Here is an 18,978-nt window from a genome sequence, read left to right on the forward strand (position 1 = left end):
TCTTTGTGTAATGTCTTGTAACATTTATTTTCAAACAGCCATGAGATATAACCGTTTGTGTACAGACACCAGATTGTTAAACAGTACATGTACAAATGTAAGTGTACCTTAAAAAACCATCTAGCCCAATTCTGCAAAAAGTAAACTACCCTTGATTATTCATTTATTGAACCTCTAGATAACTCTATAGATCTACAACCACAATCAAGACAAACATAAGGAGTATTATCTTTTAACTCTTTACTGGGTTTAGAAGGCATTGGTCTCCAAATGATGAATCGAAGAGGATCGCCTGACAAGTGTCCGTGTTGTAGCGCCGCAAAGCGAAGGTAACTGCCCGAGCAGTCAGAGTAGGGTCATTCAGAGGTCAGCGATTCTGCTGAAGTTTGTCAAGTCGAGTCCATCTGGAAAAGGGGTGGTAGAGTTCATGGTAAACTTTTCAATGTGAAGTCGCAGAACCTGGAAGTATTTTAATTCAGTAGTCTTGTGTTTAGAGAAGTCTAATAAAGTAATTGCTTCTAAATGTCCGATTTGCGAACGGTTGGTTGGCGTCCAGGAATCTCCTTGTGCGTGAGAAAATGCTCGGTAAACTCAAAGTTGCTGGAATCGCCAGAATAAATCTCGCCTCACATGATCGGATTACGCCATCCCTGGCCCCTCCCCCTACCCGCAACTCTCCCAGCTCGCCGCAAGCCGCTCAACCAGCCGCCGGTCCAAGGGTCTTCCGAGGGTCCAACGTCCAGTTTCCCCTGCCCAACCACCCGTCAACAGATGCCGGGTCAACGCATTATGACCGGAAAAAAGTCCGAAGAAGGTGAATTTGTCGCGCGACCTCTTTTTTTCCGCAGAGTGTGGGAAACGCGAGCGATCTGGGCGCGTTTTTACACAGGTTGCTTGTCTCCCACCAGCCGGCTGACCAAAAATTGTTTGCACAGTTTTATCTCACGCTGGTAACGGGGCAGGCGACCTGTAAGTGTACAAACTCGCCCAGAAAAGGCGCAAGGCAGAGAACTTCTAAACTTTGGGCCAACTTTTACTTTCATTTTCGACCAGCGGAGAAGGAAGCAAGGTCTAGAAGTTTTTAGCGCGATGGTTCACAAACATGTCCAAACCTGCTGAGATCGCAGTTTGATTGTCACACGAGTAACCACAGTTGTTTTTCCCGAGCCAAGTGGTACCAACTGGGGAGCTGCTCGGAGAACTCATGATTTCTCCAAATTTCTAATAACACTGTCGATAAGGCGCTTTACTGTGATTCAGAAATGCATGCATACGACATTAAAAATTCCTAAATGTTTCTTTTCTATTTGTAATATGTTTATTTGGTTGTCAGCTCAGGAAAGACCACCCCCTCCCGCTGTTGTTTTCCTTATTCAGTCCAGCTGTTTTGTATTTAGCAAGGTTGTTGTGATGATCACTTTCTTCATATTTGGCAAGTCGCCCGTCACTCTCTGAAAATCATTGAACGAAAGTTGCTGAATTTATCTGGACCCCAAAACACACCTTGACCCCATCAGCTGGCCGTAGCCATGACTGGGCTTAGCCTTGGTTCTTGTAACAGGGGACCAACCAGTATTGCTAACCAAAGGGGTGGTAGGGTGGCTACCTAATCTCCAAGCAGATGTACAGATCTAACTCATTCTCAATGTCTACACCTGTTTTTTGCAGCATTTACTTAGTGTTCTTTTCTTAGAGTAGTATTCCTAACAATACTAATGCTAGGAGCAGGTGTATCATTTAAAAATACAATACTTGGAAAGAACTTTTAATGTTGCAAAAATGTGAAAAATACTAAGAATGAGAGAGGTCTTTCATTTTGCCATTCTCCAAACAGATTCTCTTTTTCTCTCCAAGTGACAACAACCCTTACCTACTTGTCTCTTGTCAGTAAGTGTGTGTACAATATTAATAGCACCCTAACATACTTCTGCAAGTCACCATTCTTACTGCATGCTATCAAACTCATAGCTATTTTGCCTATGTTGTTTTTGTGATCTTCCTGATACCATAACAACAACAACAACAACAACAGGCGTATTCATTACAGTCCAGCCAAGTGTAGCAAATAGATACACAAAGGCATAACAAGGATTACATTTCAAACATGTTGTACTAGAGAACCTATACATGTATTTACAATCAGCTATTGCTGTCAGGACATTCTTAGAAGGACCTTTGATGTGTGACTTAGGATGTCAAAATTGCACAATATGCATGTATTGGTAAGTTTTGTCATATGCTCATAATTGTTACCACTTCCTTGATTTGTTTGCACTAATAAGCATAACTCAGGGTAGTTTTAGGGATTGATTTTACTAACAAAAGAAAAAAAAAGATATGAAAAAAATCCCTCCAACTTCTCTGGGACCCTTCGCTCTATCCTGGGACAAACATTTCACATTTCATTAAAAAATTCTGAATTTCTTTCAATAAAATTGATGGAAATGCTTTTTCGAAAGCTATGAATGACAGATTTAACAATGAAATTCAACAACAAAGGCTATCAAGCACTGATTTAGATGGAAAAAAAAATGAAGCAGAATACTGTCCCAAATCTCAATCTCTGGTGTCCTTGGAGGAAGGGGTGGATGAAATCTGATGCTTTGTGATTGGTTGGACCATTTTGCTCTGTGATTGGATGGTCCAAGAAGATAAGGCTTGGTAAGATAAGGCTGTATAAATACTGGTAATTGAAACATGTGACATTTGGGTGGCAAAAACTACAGTAGAGCTAATTAATCTTCCTACAGCCTGCATTTTGATGCTGCTGTCATGTGCAGGTATGCAACAGGTGTCTAAAGTGCCCAGACCAATGCATAGCACTATACAGCAACATAAATCGCTCTCTTTTGTTGCTCGATGGTACCAGGGTTTTGAGCCTTTATTGAAGGATGCCAACATACATCGTGCAGTCTGGAGAAATATCACGGAGGGAGCAAGGGGCCAGTCACTGGCCTAGGCACTTAGAGTGAGAGAGAGACATACATCAACATAATGAACATACATCAACATACATTTGTATTCAGTGGTATTTTCTCTCATGGTCTTTTACCTACTTTTTGGCATTGATTTATTGATTGTTTAAAGTTTGGAGAGCTTATCTAATCAATCATCTGTCACATCCTGAGATGAAGGGGCTGTGGTTGCATCACCTAGACTCTTCTCTCGGACTGATGAACGTTTGAGTGGATCTTAACCCTCAACTGTGCTCCAACATCATCCGAAGAGCAGCTAATGATGAATAATCAGCTCTCATGGATATAGAATCGAGTTAAATTAGTGCTGGGTCCGTTCCATATAGGGCATGCGTTACATAACTTCATGAGATTAGATTTAATGGATATTTGTTCAAGCGTACCATTTCTGGAATGACATTGATCTTTGACTTGGCACTAAACACATAATGGAAAGATCATAAATCATCCAAGAGAGAACAAAACTAACAAAAAAGTAATTAAAGTTGCTGCTATATATACTTATGCATCGTAATGTGTCGTAATGTGTCACTACTAAGTTATTTACTCACACACGCAACATTGAAGAAGACCTGGGTTTTTCCCAAGATTGTGAGTTATGGAAGTTGGTGCCTATGCCAGATTTTATACGGTAGACAATATTACTGGTAATCTGCTGTTGGATGAAGAAGATAAGATGATTTTGATGACCTGATTATCACAGCCTCTTCAATTTTACAACCAAAGACCAGCTGTCAAGGAATGTTGGCTAGGGGTATTCTTTCTTATTACTCTTATAGCTTTTAGATGTTTTCTATCATAAAGAAACAACCAGACAATTAGGGTGTCCTGTCCCCATCACGAGGCAATGGTATATCCCACATGACAACCTTGCTTTTTTGGGGATAAAAAGGGGCCAGTTAGAAGCAAGTGGCCTTGTGGGCTGACCTTTTGTGACCCCACATCCCCCACGAAGAACAATTGTACACCTATTAATAACTACCTGACTGGTGGGAAAGTATGTTAGTGTGTTGTCATAATGATAACGCCATTAGTCAAACAGCAGATACACAAACGATCAATCAAGTCAGGATGTGGGAGATGTGTGAAGATCTGATAACAGACTCATGTACTCTTTTCAACTAGATCCAAAAGAGTTGGCACCTTTCTGTTTATATAAGCATGTTGATTTGATCATATGGATGGCATCTGTGTATGCATCAAATTTCGTCCGTTTCCCAAAAAAAGTTTCAACGGTACTAAAATCATTCAAAGCCGCTGCAAAATGAGCAAAAAAAATGTGCACGTTGTGTGCCGTAGATTGCCCAAAAAAATTAGAATGTCATAGAATGCCAATGTAAAAGAAGAAGATGGAAAAGGAGAGAAATGAAGAATCTATTGTTTGATACACCATACTCTGTGTTCTCAATCATGTGTTCAACCTTCCTGACCGCTTAGATTTCGTACAGAAGGCAACTGTTTTGGCCCAACTTTTTTTATTCGCACGCTCTCATCAGATTTGGGGTTCCCAGAGGATGTCATCCATATGATATTATCAAATCAACATTGTTAAGTACAATGTGCAGGATTACTTGGTAGAGAACAATTCCTGGTAACGTTAAGTTATAAGCAGTAACATCTTTTTATTTTGATGTTGTTGTTGGATAGAATTAGATAGTGATCGCCATAATTACTACATGTAAAGTTAGATATGATAACATGAAATGAAATAGGCCTGATCAATCTAAAAAGTTCAACTTATTTATTTGCTTTTCTTTGAAAGAAAAGACTTGGCCTGAGAGATAAATGAACGGAATATGGAAAGTGTTGTTAAGCCTTTACTTAAGGTTGAAGAACCAGAGTGGAATAAGTCCAAGTGATCATCCCCATTGGACAATGAGAAAGACTGAGGATTTGATGGGGAATTTTGAATGGGACAATTTAAAAAAAGACTTCCTAGTGGTACAATGATTTTAAAGAAGAAAGTTAGATTGAGTGTTATGAGGACACGTCTCAGTTTCTATCTCCTTATTTGGGGTGACAAATAGATCTGTCGTTGTTTAATTTTTACTCTTGTCCCACCCTCCTTCCCTTTCTCACCAGCTTTTTATTGCATCTAACCTGTATCTTGATACAAAAATAGTTCACTATTTCTGCTGAGCCTGCAAGCTTATTGATGACCCCTTGTATATGACTTGTGGTACATAAGGCTGATGAATTGCATAATTTGCAGTAACCTTGTTCTATGTGTCAGCCATAGTTAACTGTAACTGCACCTATGCATACTTAGTAAGACGACCTTAACATTCATGCCACTTATTGATGGACATTAGGCCATTCAAGTCCCTTTTCAGCTACAGATGGGTACATATTCCACCTGTCAGTTTATTTGTTGGTTATAAATACCATACATCTGTAGCTTTAGATGTCAAATGTTCTATTCTCTGCATGTTCTTTTCACCAGTGTGATGTTTTTCATCCTCTTCATTCTCACCTCCTGGTCTAGGTAAGCAGCATCTCTCCCTGTTCAAACACTCTGTGAAGGCATGTATCGGGCTGTGCAATGAAAACCCAGTTGTGTGCCTTACTAGGGGTGCAAAATAGTTAGCCATTAACTATTGGTGATTGTTCGACGGCCAATCGGGATAACATGTTTTTCTCGCCGGCTGTACACACCTGTCAGTTAAAGATCTTTTATCACCTGGGAACGTACCACTCCATAGTGGACAGGTATGGGCGGCTTACGTTAGAAATTCCTCTGTGGCTACACAGCATAAACCTTGTCAAAACATTTGAGAAATGGGGCAATAAAAGGTGTGGTCCATACAGTACAACAATGGCCAAGGGAACAAAGTTTAAAGTTTTAGGAAAGTCAAAGTAACTGTGTAGATACACTTCAGACTTGCACCTGAGACCTTGTAAGGGAAGGTTCGCGGTGCTTTGGAACTTTTGAGTAGTAGAACAGGGGGGCAATAGTGGTAAGGTTGCTGTGGCCGCAATCTCAGAAATCAATTGAGTAAGCATATTTCGCCAGCTAGCAACAGCGGCCACGACCTTAACGGCAAATTTACACAAGCAGGTTGGGAGGCAAATGGGAGCCTCGATAGAAGACCCAATCTCAGTCCCCTGATAAAAACCGCAAAAATAGTAGCGTTGTTTCACGATCCATCAAAATCCCGGCCGGCTTAAGACCTGGATGCGTATTTGTGGGCTGGGCAGTCAAACACACATTGCACTTCAGTCGAGTTGTTTCAGGCATCGAAGTCCTTTTAAATTGCCTTATCAGGTAAATGGTGGAATTTGTTCTTTACCCTACTAATTAGACTTCGGATCTGCTAGTCTTTAAAATCCTTCAGAATCCGCATGGATTATGTCCATTGTTATGTAATCCCTGATGTAAAAATCTATTATTGCAATTTAAGCAATGTGTAGATATTTTGTTGCCAAAGCAGGAAGTTAGGATTTATGTGCAGAGTACAGATTGAAATAACTTGGTTGGCCAGGTGGGCAGACTGTAAGGTCTGTTGTGTGAGTAAGTCGTTGGCTTTTGTACCAAGGGGCACAGTGTACTTCTCTTTAAACCAACACAGTGAAAGCTACAGTTGTAAATCTTGGGGATGTTTTGGGGTAAAGGGTAGAAGTGAAAGCTTGATTGTTTGTCCGCTCCCCTTGATTGTGTCTGGAGGGTAGAGAAGTGAAGATGGCGAGGTTTGTAATAGGGTAAGTTTGGATCAGGTGCTGTCGTTTAAAACACAAGAAGTTTGTAATGGTTGTTACAGGTGATATTTGTAACATGTGTATCATCTTGTAATGTGTAATATCCTGAGGTATATCTCTACAGGCATTTCACTTTCTAAAGCAAGAAAAGTAAGCGAGGCAGTGCATTAATTCTAACATAAGTCTATAAGTTAATTGCGAACTCTGCTGCTTGTATAAACCAAGTCCAAAAGAAAGAATCGTATGATAAACTTTGTAAAAAGATCACTGCATGAAACAGTGTTACGGTAGAACATTCCTTCCACAGTTTCTACCATTGTTGCAGCTTTCTCTGTCTTCAGACCTTCTTTGCTATCTGTTCTTTCAGCCATGTTTGGTGGATCGGACAGCATGACAGGGTTACCCACCATCAAACCTCCAGGTATTCACAAGTTTCTCTCCTGATGCTTCACAGTTATACATCAACCTTTTAATTCTTTGTATTCCCTTGAAGTATGAGATCATTGAGGTCTTGCAGAAGTGTCAGCATGAGGGTCTATTTCAAAACTTACAGCCCTATTAATGTCTAATTGCAACAAGATTTGATATCATAATTGTCCATAGCATATAACTACCAATGTGATCAATGAACAATTTGGTATCTGCATCGGATGCCTTTAATTTTTCTAGCCCGATAACCTCGGATTCTCACTCAGTAAGTTGGTAGGTGTGAGTGTGAACTAAGGTTCCTAGAATTTAACAATGTCCTTGGCTTGTAATGATGAATGTCTTGGTAAAGTCATGGTAATGTGTCAGGTTTGAAAGATGTTGAGAGAATGTTCAAAGAAAGTAAATGCTTCAATTTCTCATTTAGTTTTACCATAGTCACTCATCAGCCGCCCTCTTCTGGGCCTAATGGTCCTTTAGGAGACGGGGTGTCTCCATAGTAGCTTGGGGCAAAAACATTAGTTGCATAAGTATCTTATCTCGAAACTTTTGGCCTAGAAGACAGGACAATTCCTCCTGTTGCAAAATACTTGACAATATGTACATCCCACAATCATGCATGAAGTGTGAATAGTTGGGATCAGAAATTGTATAACATTGTTACGTGATCTTTTATGATATGTTACTAATAGACGTTAGAAAAATGACTTTTTCAATGATTTGATATCCACTGCTTCTCATATATTGATGATTTTCAGCACTACAGAGCTAGTGGGAGTTAATTTGAGTCTCCTTGAGTATTTGGGCCTTTTGTGGTCTTAGAATTTGAATTCTCATTACCAGTACAAATATCGGACATCCTAGCCTAGGATGATGTTGCAAAAGACAAAACTTGAACTAAAGGTGTAAGGTGCTAGTCTCAAGAATTACTAAGATTAAGTCCTGAAATTCTAAATTTTTTTTCTGTTTCATGTCTGTAGCCATCTTTCAATTCCTGTCCATTTTATCGAGAGGTGAACAAACCAGGTACTTTGTTGTCGTGACACTCCGATCCACTCTACCCCACAGATTATAAAGCTAACCCAGCCGTATCAGCGGTGTTTGAAAAGAGGGGGGCAACACAAAAGTAGAGCAAATATTTGTGAGTCCGATTATCATTAGTGACACCAGCTAGTGTTTGATCTGACTTGAGTCAATTACTTTATCTTCTTGGAGTCACGGGACTAGTAATTATTTTGCTGACTGCAGTAACAAAATCAATTGACAGTTTCAAGATATCTAAGTTGTTGTTGTACAACTTAAATGCTAAAGAAATTCTACAGTTTTCTAAAAGATTTACTTCCATTTTTGAAGAAGATATAATTGGAGAGGAGGAAGGAAATGATTAGTACCCATGTTGAATTACTGTGTTGTTTGGCTTGGCGTAGATAAGTGGCTATTAATTAACGGGTAGAACTTTGCCTCAAATGACATTTTTCTTGATCCAGTTCATTAAACTGCTACATGCGTTACTTTATAATGTCAAGATATCATTGGTCACTTTTCGCTCAACTGTTTGCAGAGCTTATCGTTTTTTTTTCCAATGACGCTCATGCGTTGGAATGTTCGGGTGACCTGGAGGTCAGCGCAGGCAAATATCAGGCTCCTCACACGTAAGGTACCTTCTACTCACCCACAGCGGCATGTTTTTCAAGTCATATTTGCATTAGTTGGCAAATATTTAAACATATTGATAAGTGCTTATATTCAAATGTCATATCTTGCTAATAATTGAGAACACATTCACTGGCAGGTTAGAAAGGGGCGTGGCCTTTAGAAGATGTGTTAGTACATGCCATATAGCAGCGAAGACATACTTCTAATGGCAGCTTAGATTGTTATTTCCCATAGTCTCAATCTTGGGAGTATGGTTGTATGTATTCTCTCAGAACAAAATAACTGTGTATTCCTTTGTCATCTCAGGTGTGTGTAAATGTAGGAATCACAGTTAACATGTCTTTTTCTCTCTTTTGTTTGCGTTTGGAGTCAGAGTTCATTGTTGTGAAGGGCGTATCCCTTGAACATGTTCTGCCGTGCCCTGCACTCAAACAGCTTTATTTTATAAACTTAAGAAGGTCTCTGACCAAAACTGTAACAGTTCTTAAATTCCATGCTAATAACAGCTAGTTTTGCTGGAAATAACTTCCAAAAGTTCTTGATTTCTAAACCAAAAGTTACTGCCATCTAGTGTTGGTGACAAATAAACCAGTTGTTGAAATTAGTCTATAAAACTAGAGGGGGTAAGTTGTGATTAATGGGGATGTCTACATGGCATTAGCCTGATTAAGTCACTCACAGACCCTCCCACCAAGTATCTTAAAAAAGGCTGAGAGTTTGTGTTGCACAGACTAATACAACCTTCAGCAAAATTCCCTCACATACATGTACATGTACAGTTCCATACTCACTCCCAATTTTTAACTTGGGCAGTGCTACTACTGTTCAAAGCATCTGCTACATGTGTTAACAGTGTATTCCAACAAGCTAAGGTGTTTGGGTGTGTCTTAAGTTATTGCAAGAGCCTTAAGCCACAGGAATGTAGTTACATTAGTTGACACGGGCCCTGTTGACTCTGTATTGTGCGGCACTGTGGTGAGTAAACAAGCCGTTCTGCCGACAGGCTGGGCCTTTTCTTAGTAGGGACTGACCCGTCAGTTGAACCTCTTTCCGGGTTTGAAGTTGGCCGTGCTGAAGAACTGTAGGAAGGACAGGGCTTTTATTTGAAGACATTTCAGCACCACGGAGATGACTAACAAGGAGAATAGAAGGAGGCCATCTTGACTGCTTCAAAAAGCTTTTATGATCAACTGAATGTACTCTAGCTTAAGCTGGCATGACAATCATATATTAGCAGATCTATAAACTTGTATGGATCATTATAACATTTGAAAGTATAAAATAAAGTCAATTTACCCCCCCCCCCCTCCCACAAACACCACCACCACCACCATACACAAACAAGTGGAATCAGTATCAGTTCAGTATTTTTCATGCAGTTTTTTTTTTATAGACAGAAGATTGGGACTGTGGTTGTCTGTGTGGAGTTATGTGGAGCAAAAATTTCTCATTTCAAGAGGGCATGCTTGTTTATTTTCCCATTTGTCAAATTCCTAAGATCATTTTTCTCCCTGTAACCTGTTCCATGATTCCTTCTGTCCCTCAGTGGTAGTTATGAAGCTATGATAAATCCTAGATCCAATGCAGTGTCGCATTTTATATACTGTAAATGCAGAAATGTTCGCGGTGGATTAATGTTAGCGGTTTTCGCGGTGACCACTTCACCGCGAACTTAAAACCACCGCGAACATTTTTCTATCATGGTATTAGATTGCAGTCTATGGTGTTACCGTGAACTTAAATCCACCGGGAAAAGTCTTTTTCCCCGCTACCGCGAAATTAAATCCCCGCGAACTTTAATGCATTTACAGTATCAGAATAACAAGAGCTGACGTTTCTCAAATGTGCGTTGTTTATGGTCATGAAAGAGGTGATGATCATATTTATGGTCCCTTTACAGTTCAAATGGTGAAGCAGCCCCAGGCTGATTTTACCCTGGGTGCAGAGACGGACGTCACCTTGTCACAATGTGCAATTTGCGGAGACCGTGCCACAGGGAAACACTATGGTGCTGCCAGCTGCGACGGCTGCAAGGGCTTCTTCAGACGCAGCGTACGCAAGAACCATGTCTACACCTGCAGGTGAGGTGATAAACAAAAGTAGTGAAACATGGTCAGCGAAAGGCATTCTCTTCAGGATCCAATAAGTTTCTATCACATAGATCGTAAATACATTAGTGAACTAAATCACTACTTGAGTGCTGAGGGTGAAACGCTTTATCTGAGGGGCAAACTATAGTCAATGTTTTTAGATATATCAAGTCGACGAACTGTGGTTTCAGATTGCAACATTTTGATAATATTGCAATTTCAAACCACTGTTTGCCTACTTGATAGCCCTAGATTCTCTGTTTTCAACGAAGACGAATATACATGAACTAATGGATAAATGTGAACTAATGTTTGGTGTAAGATGATAAAGTGGATATCGAAATCTTCCTAAAGTATTTCAGAGAGACAGAGCATTTTAAAATGAGATAGCTTTTAGGTAAAACATTTCCTGGCATGTCAAATAAATTGTAGCAGCTTCAGTATGACAAATCCAGACTCAAGGAAGAAAAGTGACGTGTAAATCACTTATGGAGATCCTAACTAAAACCAAACCAAAACAAAGCAAAGAGTATTGTGCTTAGCGTGTCTTAATTTTATTTTTCCATCACAGCATACTGATAGAATTGTCTTCTGTCCAGATTCAACCGCATGTGTGTAGTGGACAAAGACAAGAGGAACCAGTGCAGATACTGCAGGCTGAAGAAGTGCTTCAGGGCTGGCATGAAGAAAGAAGGTAGTACGTACTATTCATGATGTTCTTTGGAAGACAGGTAACTTGAAACAAGGAGGTTATATTATCTCTATATTACCTTCTTGCTTCAACCTTGAGTGTTATTCAGAATATTAGATATGCATGGTTGTTTTAAAGCAGTTGTCATAATTGAGAGACTAACCATTAGATTGCTGAGTGAACTATTTTTCAAAGAGGCTGGTCACACTGGCTACCACAAATTTTCCCTTTTTTAGCAACTCAGTAGGTTAACCACAGAACTGTTTTTGTTTGGCCCGCCATATTTGCTCCTGCCTCCATGCTTATCTTCCATTCCTGCCCATACCAGTCTCTCCCATGACTACCTCACTGCAAGGCTGTGCATATCTGATGGGCCGAGGACTGATTTGGATATAGATGCATTCTGACCAAACAAAAACCTGGCGGCCAAACCCCGTGGGTCCCCCACGTTTGTTTAAAATGTCACAGTCTCACAGGAAGGAAGAGTGCCCCGTGTCAATATTGCTACAAACATCACTTCTGGCAATAGCACAAATGCCAAGGTCAAAATACTACAGCAAAGTGGGTACTGTGCAGGAGCTAGGCATGGACCTCTGGGCTTGATCAAACACTAGTTAGAGGGAAATGGACATGTTTGGTAAGGGGCGTGGACGTGTTTGGAGTAACCACGGATGGAAGTGAGATATAAGTTGATACCGGTTTGCAAAAAAATTTGCACGTACATGTAGGTGCAAGGTAGTAATGTTTTGACAGTGACTCCAGATTACACAGTCAGTGACAACATAAGTCAATTGAAGGAAACTAGATCTATTGTGTAGACAGTAAATTTAAGTTGAGAGTGTTACTGGGAAAGTGCCAGCTGTAGAAGGAAGGATGTAATAGAAAGGAGATATATTAGCATATACATACATGTAATGTACAAGTACTTCCTGTAAGATTTTTATGATCAATTGTGTGATATAAATTTATCAGGAAGTAAAGAGCTATGATCACTGCACATTGCACACATATGAATATTGTCGCGGCATATTGACAATACCAAATTAAAACTTAAAGAAAGAAACCCATGCAAACACTATACCTATGACATATCTAGTGTTACGACATTGTGCCAGCCATGTCTTGTAAGAGAAAATGTGTTCATTTGTAGTTTTCTTCGTTCCCAGCTGTCCAGAATGAGAGAGATCGCATCAGCTCCCGTCGGACGAGCTACGAGGACCCTGGTGCCGGAGGGCCGCTGTCCGTCAGTGCCCTCATGAACGCAGAAATCCTGTCTAGACAGGTAGAGAAACCGTTTGGCGTAAGTTACAGGAGCTCCACTCTTTAATTGTACATGGAAATCCCACCCCGCTACCCTAGATCCTCTCCTGCATGGATTTACAATGCACCAATCATCATCAATCAGGTAACAATAAAAGCACTTTTATTGACTGCCATTTATCATGTCTTTTGTACTTACAAACATTTTTATTTCCCAAATCGCAACAGCGAACCAATCTTAGTTTCCATGGGTGACACTGCCTTTCTCAGACTCTTGTTTCATTATCTGAGTGCTAAATTTGGTGTGAAACCTCAAATTGTCTCGAGATTTCCCGGTAACTGCCAAGAGTTTGATCAGCATGGCTGAAACCACCATATCTGATTCCCAGTCAACCCTCAGTGAGCCTGTCTTGTGTCACCTTTAAGTGTTGTACAATCGTGTCCCCGTCAGTCTGTGTAGTCTGGTCTGGTCTTGTGTTCTGTCAGTCTGTTTGTCACCTCCTGCCAACCACAAAGTACAGCTATCACTGTAGTGTTTCCTATGTGGTGGTCTGGTCATTGAGAGATTTTCTAGTCTATTATCCTTACCTTACTTTCTGTTAAAACATTAGTCTTTTTTTATCAGTTTCTAGCTTGGAAACAAATCTCAGCTATAGTTGATGCCAAAATCACTAAGTTGTTACTTTTAATTACCATTGGTCATTTGAAAAAACAACAACAGCCTTCTAAAACCCCTTTAAACCCTTCAGTTTCCCTTGTCGAAGAAGAATGTTGGAGGTTGAGTGTTGTTATACTTACATACTGATAATCTCTAAGTGTGACAAGCCGGCTCAAACGCTGTTTTAAGCAAGGAACAGTCTTATTGGTCTTACAAACTTGATTTTCTCTTAGTGTCTGGATGTCCTTGATGTCCATCCATCTATCCATTGTTCTGGGGTTGTTTTTTCCTGTGACTGTCCTTCCCTTGACTTCTTTTGTGTTCTTTAACCTTTCCAGATCTCCACACCACTGTCAGGCGGTGACCCACATTCCAAGAAGATAGCGATGATAAATGATATCTGTGAGTCCATGAAGCAGCAGCTCCTGATCCTGGTGGAGTGGGCCAAGTACATCCCCACCTTCTGTGAACTGCCGCTTGACGATCAGGTGAGAGGAAGGAAAACAAGACCTAATGTCTTGCAAGAATGAATTGTATTTTTCTTTCTGACTATAACGTAAAGAAAAAAATTAAGTGTTAAGAACTGTGCATGTTGAATCAAGTGTGTTGGTATAGTCTAAGGTGAGGCATACAGTTGAATCAGTTAGTCAAGCTTTCCTAAGCTTGACGTTTTTGACTTAGGGAGAAGAGATGCCGCTACAGTAAGTGTTAGCTCAAGTGGCCCATAAGTGGTCCATGTGGCCTTGCACTGAGCAAACCTGCTAAAAAACCCACAAAGATCCAACTTCTGATGTGGTGTTGCTATGTGGACGCCATCTGGTAAATCTGGTAACTTTAAAAAGATGCCATGTTAATGTACGAGGGGCGTGCAATAAGTAATGGTCCTGACCCACTTCCAGTTGTCTGATCTAAATGAAATTTTGTATGTGTAATAATTCATATCTCTATGGGTTATGTTGCAAAAGACAGCTCTGAACTAATTGTGGTTTCTGATTTACTGGTGTTTGAACTTAGTCAGGTGCGAAATGGACCAGGTGTGAAATGGAACCAGTTGAGTGTCGCGCAGTGATCCGGTTTTTGTATTTGAAAGGACGCACACCAAAGAAGACTTTTGATGAAATAAATGAAACTTATGGTGATGATGCCCCATCATATGACCTTGTAAAACGCTGGCATCCTGAATTCAAACGTGGCTGGAAGTTTGTGGAAACAGCTCCCAGACCTGGTCGTCCCTCTTGTGCCATTGATGAGGCATCAGTTGGAGGACCAACCTGGGCTGTCCTACAAAATCGGTGTCCAGAGCTGCATCAAACAATGGGAGAAATGCATAACTCTGGGTGATTCCTATGAAGAGAAAGACTAATAACTGTGCCAAGTTTCATTAATCTCCTGCTATGGGAAATGGGTCAGGACTATTACTAATTGCACGCCCCTCGTACAATTCCAATGGAGATTTCCTTACTGTTCAACTAACTACAATGTACCTAGCAACACAGAATAGCAGAACACCACTGACATGAAAGAAACATTATTGTTAGAGAGGAGACTTTGTAAGCACTGATTGATCATGATGCCTGTCAATCAGACATCACAGGCACAAATGGTCCCTTACCTAACTCTCCACGATGTTACATATTGTTCATGGTGATGTTTGTCCTTCCCAGGTTGCCTTGCTCAGGGCACATGCAGGTGAGCACCTGTTGCTAGGTGTGGCTCGGCGATCAATGGCCCTGAAGGACTGCCTTCTCCTGGGGAATGACTTCATCATCCCCCGCAACAGTCCCGAGATCGAGGTCAGCCGCATCGCGTGCCGTGTCCTGGACGAGCTGGTCAAGCCGCTGGTGGAGGTGGCCATCGATGACAGCGAGTTCGCCTGCCTCAAGGCCCTGGTGTTCTTTGATCCAGGTATCGACTGCTTCCATCTAATGGTGACTTTGTGCAGACTGAGCATTATATAGTTTTCTATTGACACACAGTTTTGTGACATGAGACATTTGGTTCTACTGTAAAGTGTTCACCAGTTTCTGAGATATTCAAATATTGCATGAGAGAGAATTAATCTTCTGTCTTGCACCGTGTCAGTAGAATTTGATTGGCTTTTTTAAATTGCTGATAACAGGACTTTCACTTAAAGTGATGTTAAGTACAAGTAGAATGTTATCACTTGAACAGAGAGTTAGTGAGTATAATGTGTTCTGATCACAGTCTGAGAACAACATTTAGTGTGTCCATCCATTCAATGGCACACTGTATTCAATGACATATCTTTGAGTTGCTAAGCCATATTCTTACCATTTGACACTGTGCTTATTTTAATTCTAGATTCTTCCCATTTCCTAGATGCCAAGGGCTTGAGCGAGCGGGGCAAGATCAAGTCCATGCGTTACCAGGTGCAGCTCAACCTGGAGGACTACATCAACGACAGACAGTACGAGTCCCGCGGGCGCGTTCGGAGAGATCCTCCTCCTCCTGCCAACCCTCCAGAGCATCACGTGGCAGATGATCGAACAGGGGCAGTTTGCTAAACTGTTTGGGGTGGCGAAGATTGACAACCTGCTACAAGAGATGCTCCTGGGAGGTAAATACAAAATTACTGTTTGTAGCAAAGTTGTAATATGCTAATCACTGAGAAAAATCCATATAACTCACTTTTCTTTCTGTTTATTCTAATTTTTTTTTAAATCCTGGCTTGCATGCTCAGTCCAAACCAATCTTAAAGCAGTCTATAAACCTTATCTTTTTTTTATTTCAACAACTTTCACCTAAATCCATCAGTCTGTCTGCCCTAATGTCATAACCCTTCCCCCTCCTGCTTCAATGTTTTCTCCACAAAATGACTGAGAACATTGCAGCTTCCTCCATTCCTCCAGGGGGCTCTGCAGATCAGTCTGAGGCGCCACCCTCACCGCCCATTGGTGAGGACTTTCTCTGCCATTCTGGCTAAATCATGATCAACCTTCTCTCTTCTCTATACATCATGTAAGTCTGGACTTGAGGACAATCTCCCATATGACAGACAATGCATGTCACTAAAGATCCAAATATCTTACTCTAGCAGGCATTTGGAGAAATTATCCTGAAGGACTCATGCACTGACAGTAGCATCAGCTTTTCAGGGAAGGAGTCTAACAGACTAATGAAGTTGCATAACGACTATCTGTGAATTGCCTCTTTCAAAACACCCAGAAGCATATACTAGGGACACTCACCTGTTACATTGAGCATAAGTTTGCACATATGCACTAAACCCCCTATTCAGAAGGCTATATACATTATAGGAACCACACTCTAAGGAAATGTCAAGATACATGCATGTGGGCCTTACTTGAACTAGCAGTTCTTAAAAGATAAACCTGACTGACAGTATGTTTTCCTACAGGTGCGAGCACAGACAACCCTCCCCATCCAGCCACCCACCCCCACCTGGACCCAACCACGGCCATGCACCTGGCTAACGGTGCCGCACCCGACACCCCCCTCCCCTCCCCCAGCATCTCCCCACCTGAGTTCAAACTCCCTGCCTCTGCCTTGGAGTACAAGCTGCCCGTGTCCTCGGCACTCATGCCCAGCGCCAAGGGGCCCACGCCAGTCTCTGTGCCGGTCACAGTGTCCGTTCCTCAGGCGGTCAGCCAAGCACAAGTCACCATCCCTAAACAGGAAGTGTTGTGAGCAGGCCCGTGCAGACAGGGTTACATGTTTGCAGAGTATGGAACAAATGCAACACCACTGATATCACCTCAGTGAATCAAGTTAAGGTGTCACTATTAGCATAGTACATCAATTGGAAAGTCTATTTTTATTACTTCACACAAGTAATGCTACATGAATTTAGAAGTGTGAATGCAGTACATGGTGAACATGTATACATGTATGTATAATTGGAACGGAGCCAGTAAAATAGTTATATACTAACTATATTTTAGGTTAAGACTTCTCAAAGGCTTTTAAAACATTTCTCTTCAAACTTTTTGCCCTCATATGATAAATGTATCAAGAGAATATAAAGGATTTTGAAAAAGGGGCATATATGATGACAATCATTGTATCAACTAGAAATAGTTTAATGTTGCAAATGCTGTCTAAACCAAGACATTCCCTAAATTGTGAGATATTGACATTGCATATTAGACAGATGTCACTGAGAAGATAGGATGTTTTGAAAAGTTTACAAAAGATGAATTATTTTGAAAGTATTGCGACCATTTCTGCTTAATATTCTTTTCCTAATTTGGTGCTAGTAAATCTTGCGCAAAGGATAAAGTTTGCTTCTTCACAGTGAATGAGGATATTCTACAAAAAGCAGTTGTTCCCACAACTGGTCTTGTGGCCCTGCTTCAAAAATATTTTGAAAATGTTACTTGCAAATGGTATAAATGTACAGTAAGTCACTTCTGGGCTAAAAGTGACTTTGAAAACTACATTGACTTCTGAACTGTGTAAGAGAACTTAAGTTTTAAAAAAATCACATTATAGATTGAACTGTCGTACATGGCATTTCTCAAATGTAGCAGAAAAAAATGTGGAATTTTACCTTATATCTAAGATGTAAAGATTTTGAAGACATGTTTTAGTTGGTTCAAAAGCTCTAATAGCTCTGTACATAGAAGAATTTCCTTCAAATGTAACAAATGCTGACAAAATACCATTTCTCAAGTAAATGGGAAAGATGCAATTAATGACTAATTTGTTATAAGGAATGTTGTTGCTGACATGAATGTAACTTTCTTGATAATGGTTGTTGCTATTAGGTTCTTACTAACTCAACTGAGCTCTTTTATTAGGTACTCAAATTTACTGTAGATATCAGCTAGACTGACAATATGATCTTACCAAATCTTAACAAATAACAGTTTAATTTACTGCAATGTTATTCCTAACAAAGTAAAATTCATCAATGTCAAACATAACCTGACCTCGAGATATGGAACATTTTATAGGATGTCTCTTTTCCAATGGGACATCTAGATACTAGAAGTTCTGTTTTATGAAGTTATCTTCCCTTTCTCATCACTTTGTACTTAGTTATGGGATACTATACTAGCTTTAGATGGCATATCAAAAATTGAGATTAAGCCATGAGAAAAGATGATATCAGGGTTTCTGTAATTACGTGTATATATCAAAGTGCAAGATAATTTATTTTTGATGATGAGATTTTATCCTGAATGACATATATCCATGAATATATCAAGAAGAAATATTTGTATGACTTATTCAAATAAAAAGGGCATAATGCTGTGCACTTGATGCGAATGTTTTTCAGATGGATGAGTGTACATGTAAAAATAGAGTTAACCTCAATTGCACAAGGACATTATATCATATGAGTACAAAGCATTATACTAGGCCATAAGTGTTCTTTTACACAACGGCAGTTTTTCTCACCGTTTCGATGTCTGTCAGACATTTAGTGTTCTTTTACACAACCAGTTTTTTCACCGTTTTGATGTCTGTCAGACATTTTCTTCAGAGCTTCTAACTGGAGTTCTTCTCGCCACTATATGTAGCCGATGTAGGTGGCGCTTT

At 40.3% G+C, this 18,978-nt stretch overlaps 1 protein-coding gene across 1 annotated transcript; it reads left to right on the forward strand.

The window, feature by feature from the left end:
* Positions 1-551: 551 nt before the first annotated feature.
* LOC118417620 (hepatocyte nuclear factor 4-gamma-like) lies at positions 552-18,697 on the forward strand. The gene is given in 11 exon segments (XM_035823230.1): positions 552-814; positions 7,039-7,092; positions 10,654-10,834; positions 11,443-11,537; positions 12,701-12,834; positions 13,791-13,940; positions 15,117-15,357; positions 15,793-15,899; positions 15,901-16,030; positions 16,323-16,367; positions 16,832-18,697. Coding segments are annotated over 11 exon segments (1,611 nt in total). The 5' UTR covers positions 552-630; the 3' UTR covers positions 17,122-18,697.
* The last annotated feature ends 281 nt before the right edge of the window (positions 18,698-18,978 follow it).

The sequence above is a fragment of the Branchiostoma floridae genome, chromosome 6 (genome assembly GCF_000003815.2).
Source record: "Branchiostoma floridae strain S238N-H82 chromosome 6, Bfl_VNyyK, whole genome shotgun sequence".
NCBI lineage: Eukaryota > Metazoa > Chordata > Leptocardii > Amphioxiformes > Branchiostomatidae > Branchiostoma > Branchiostoma floridae.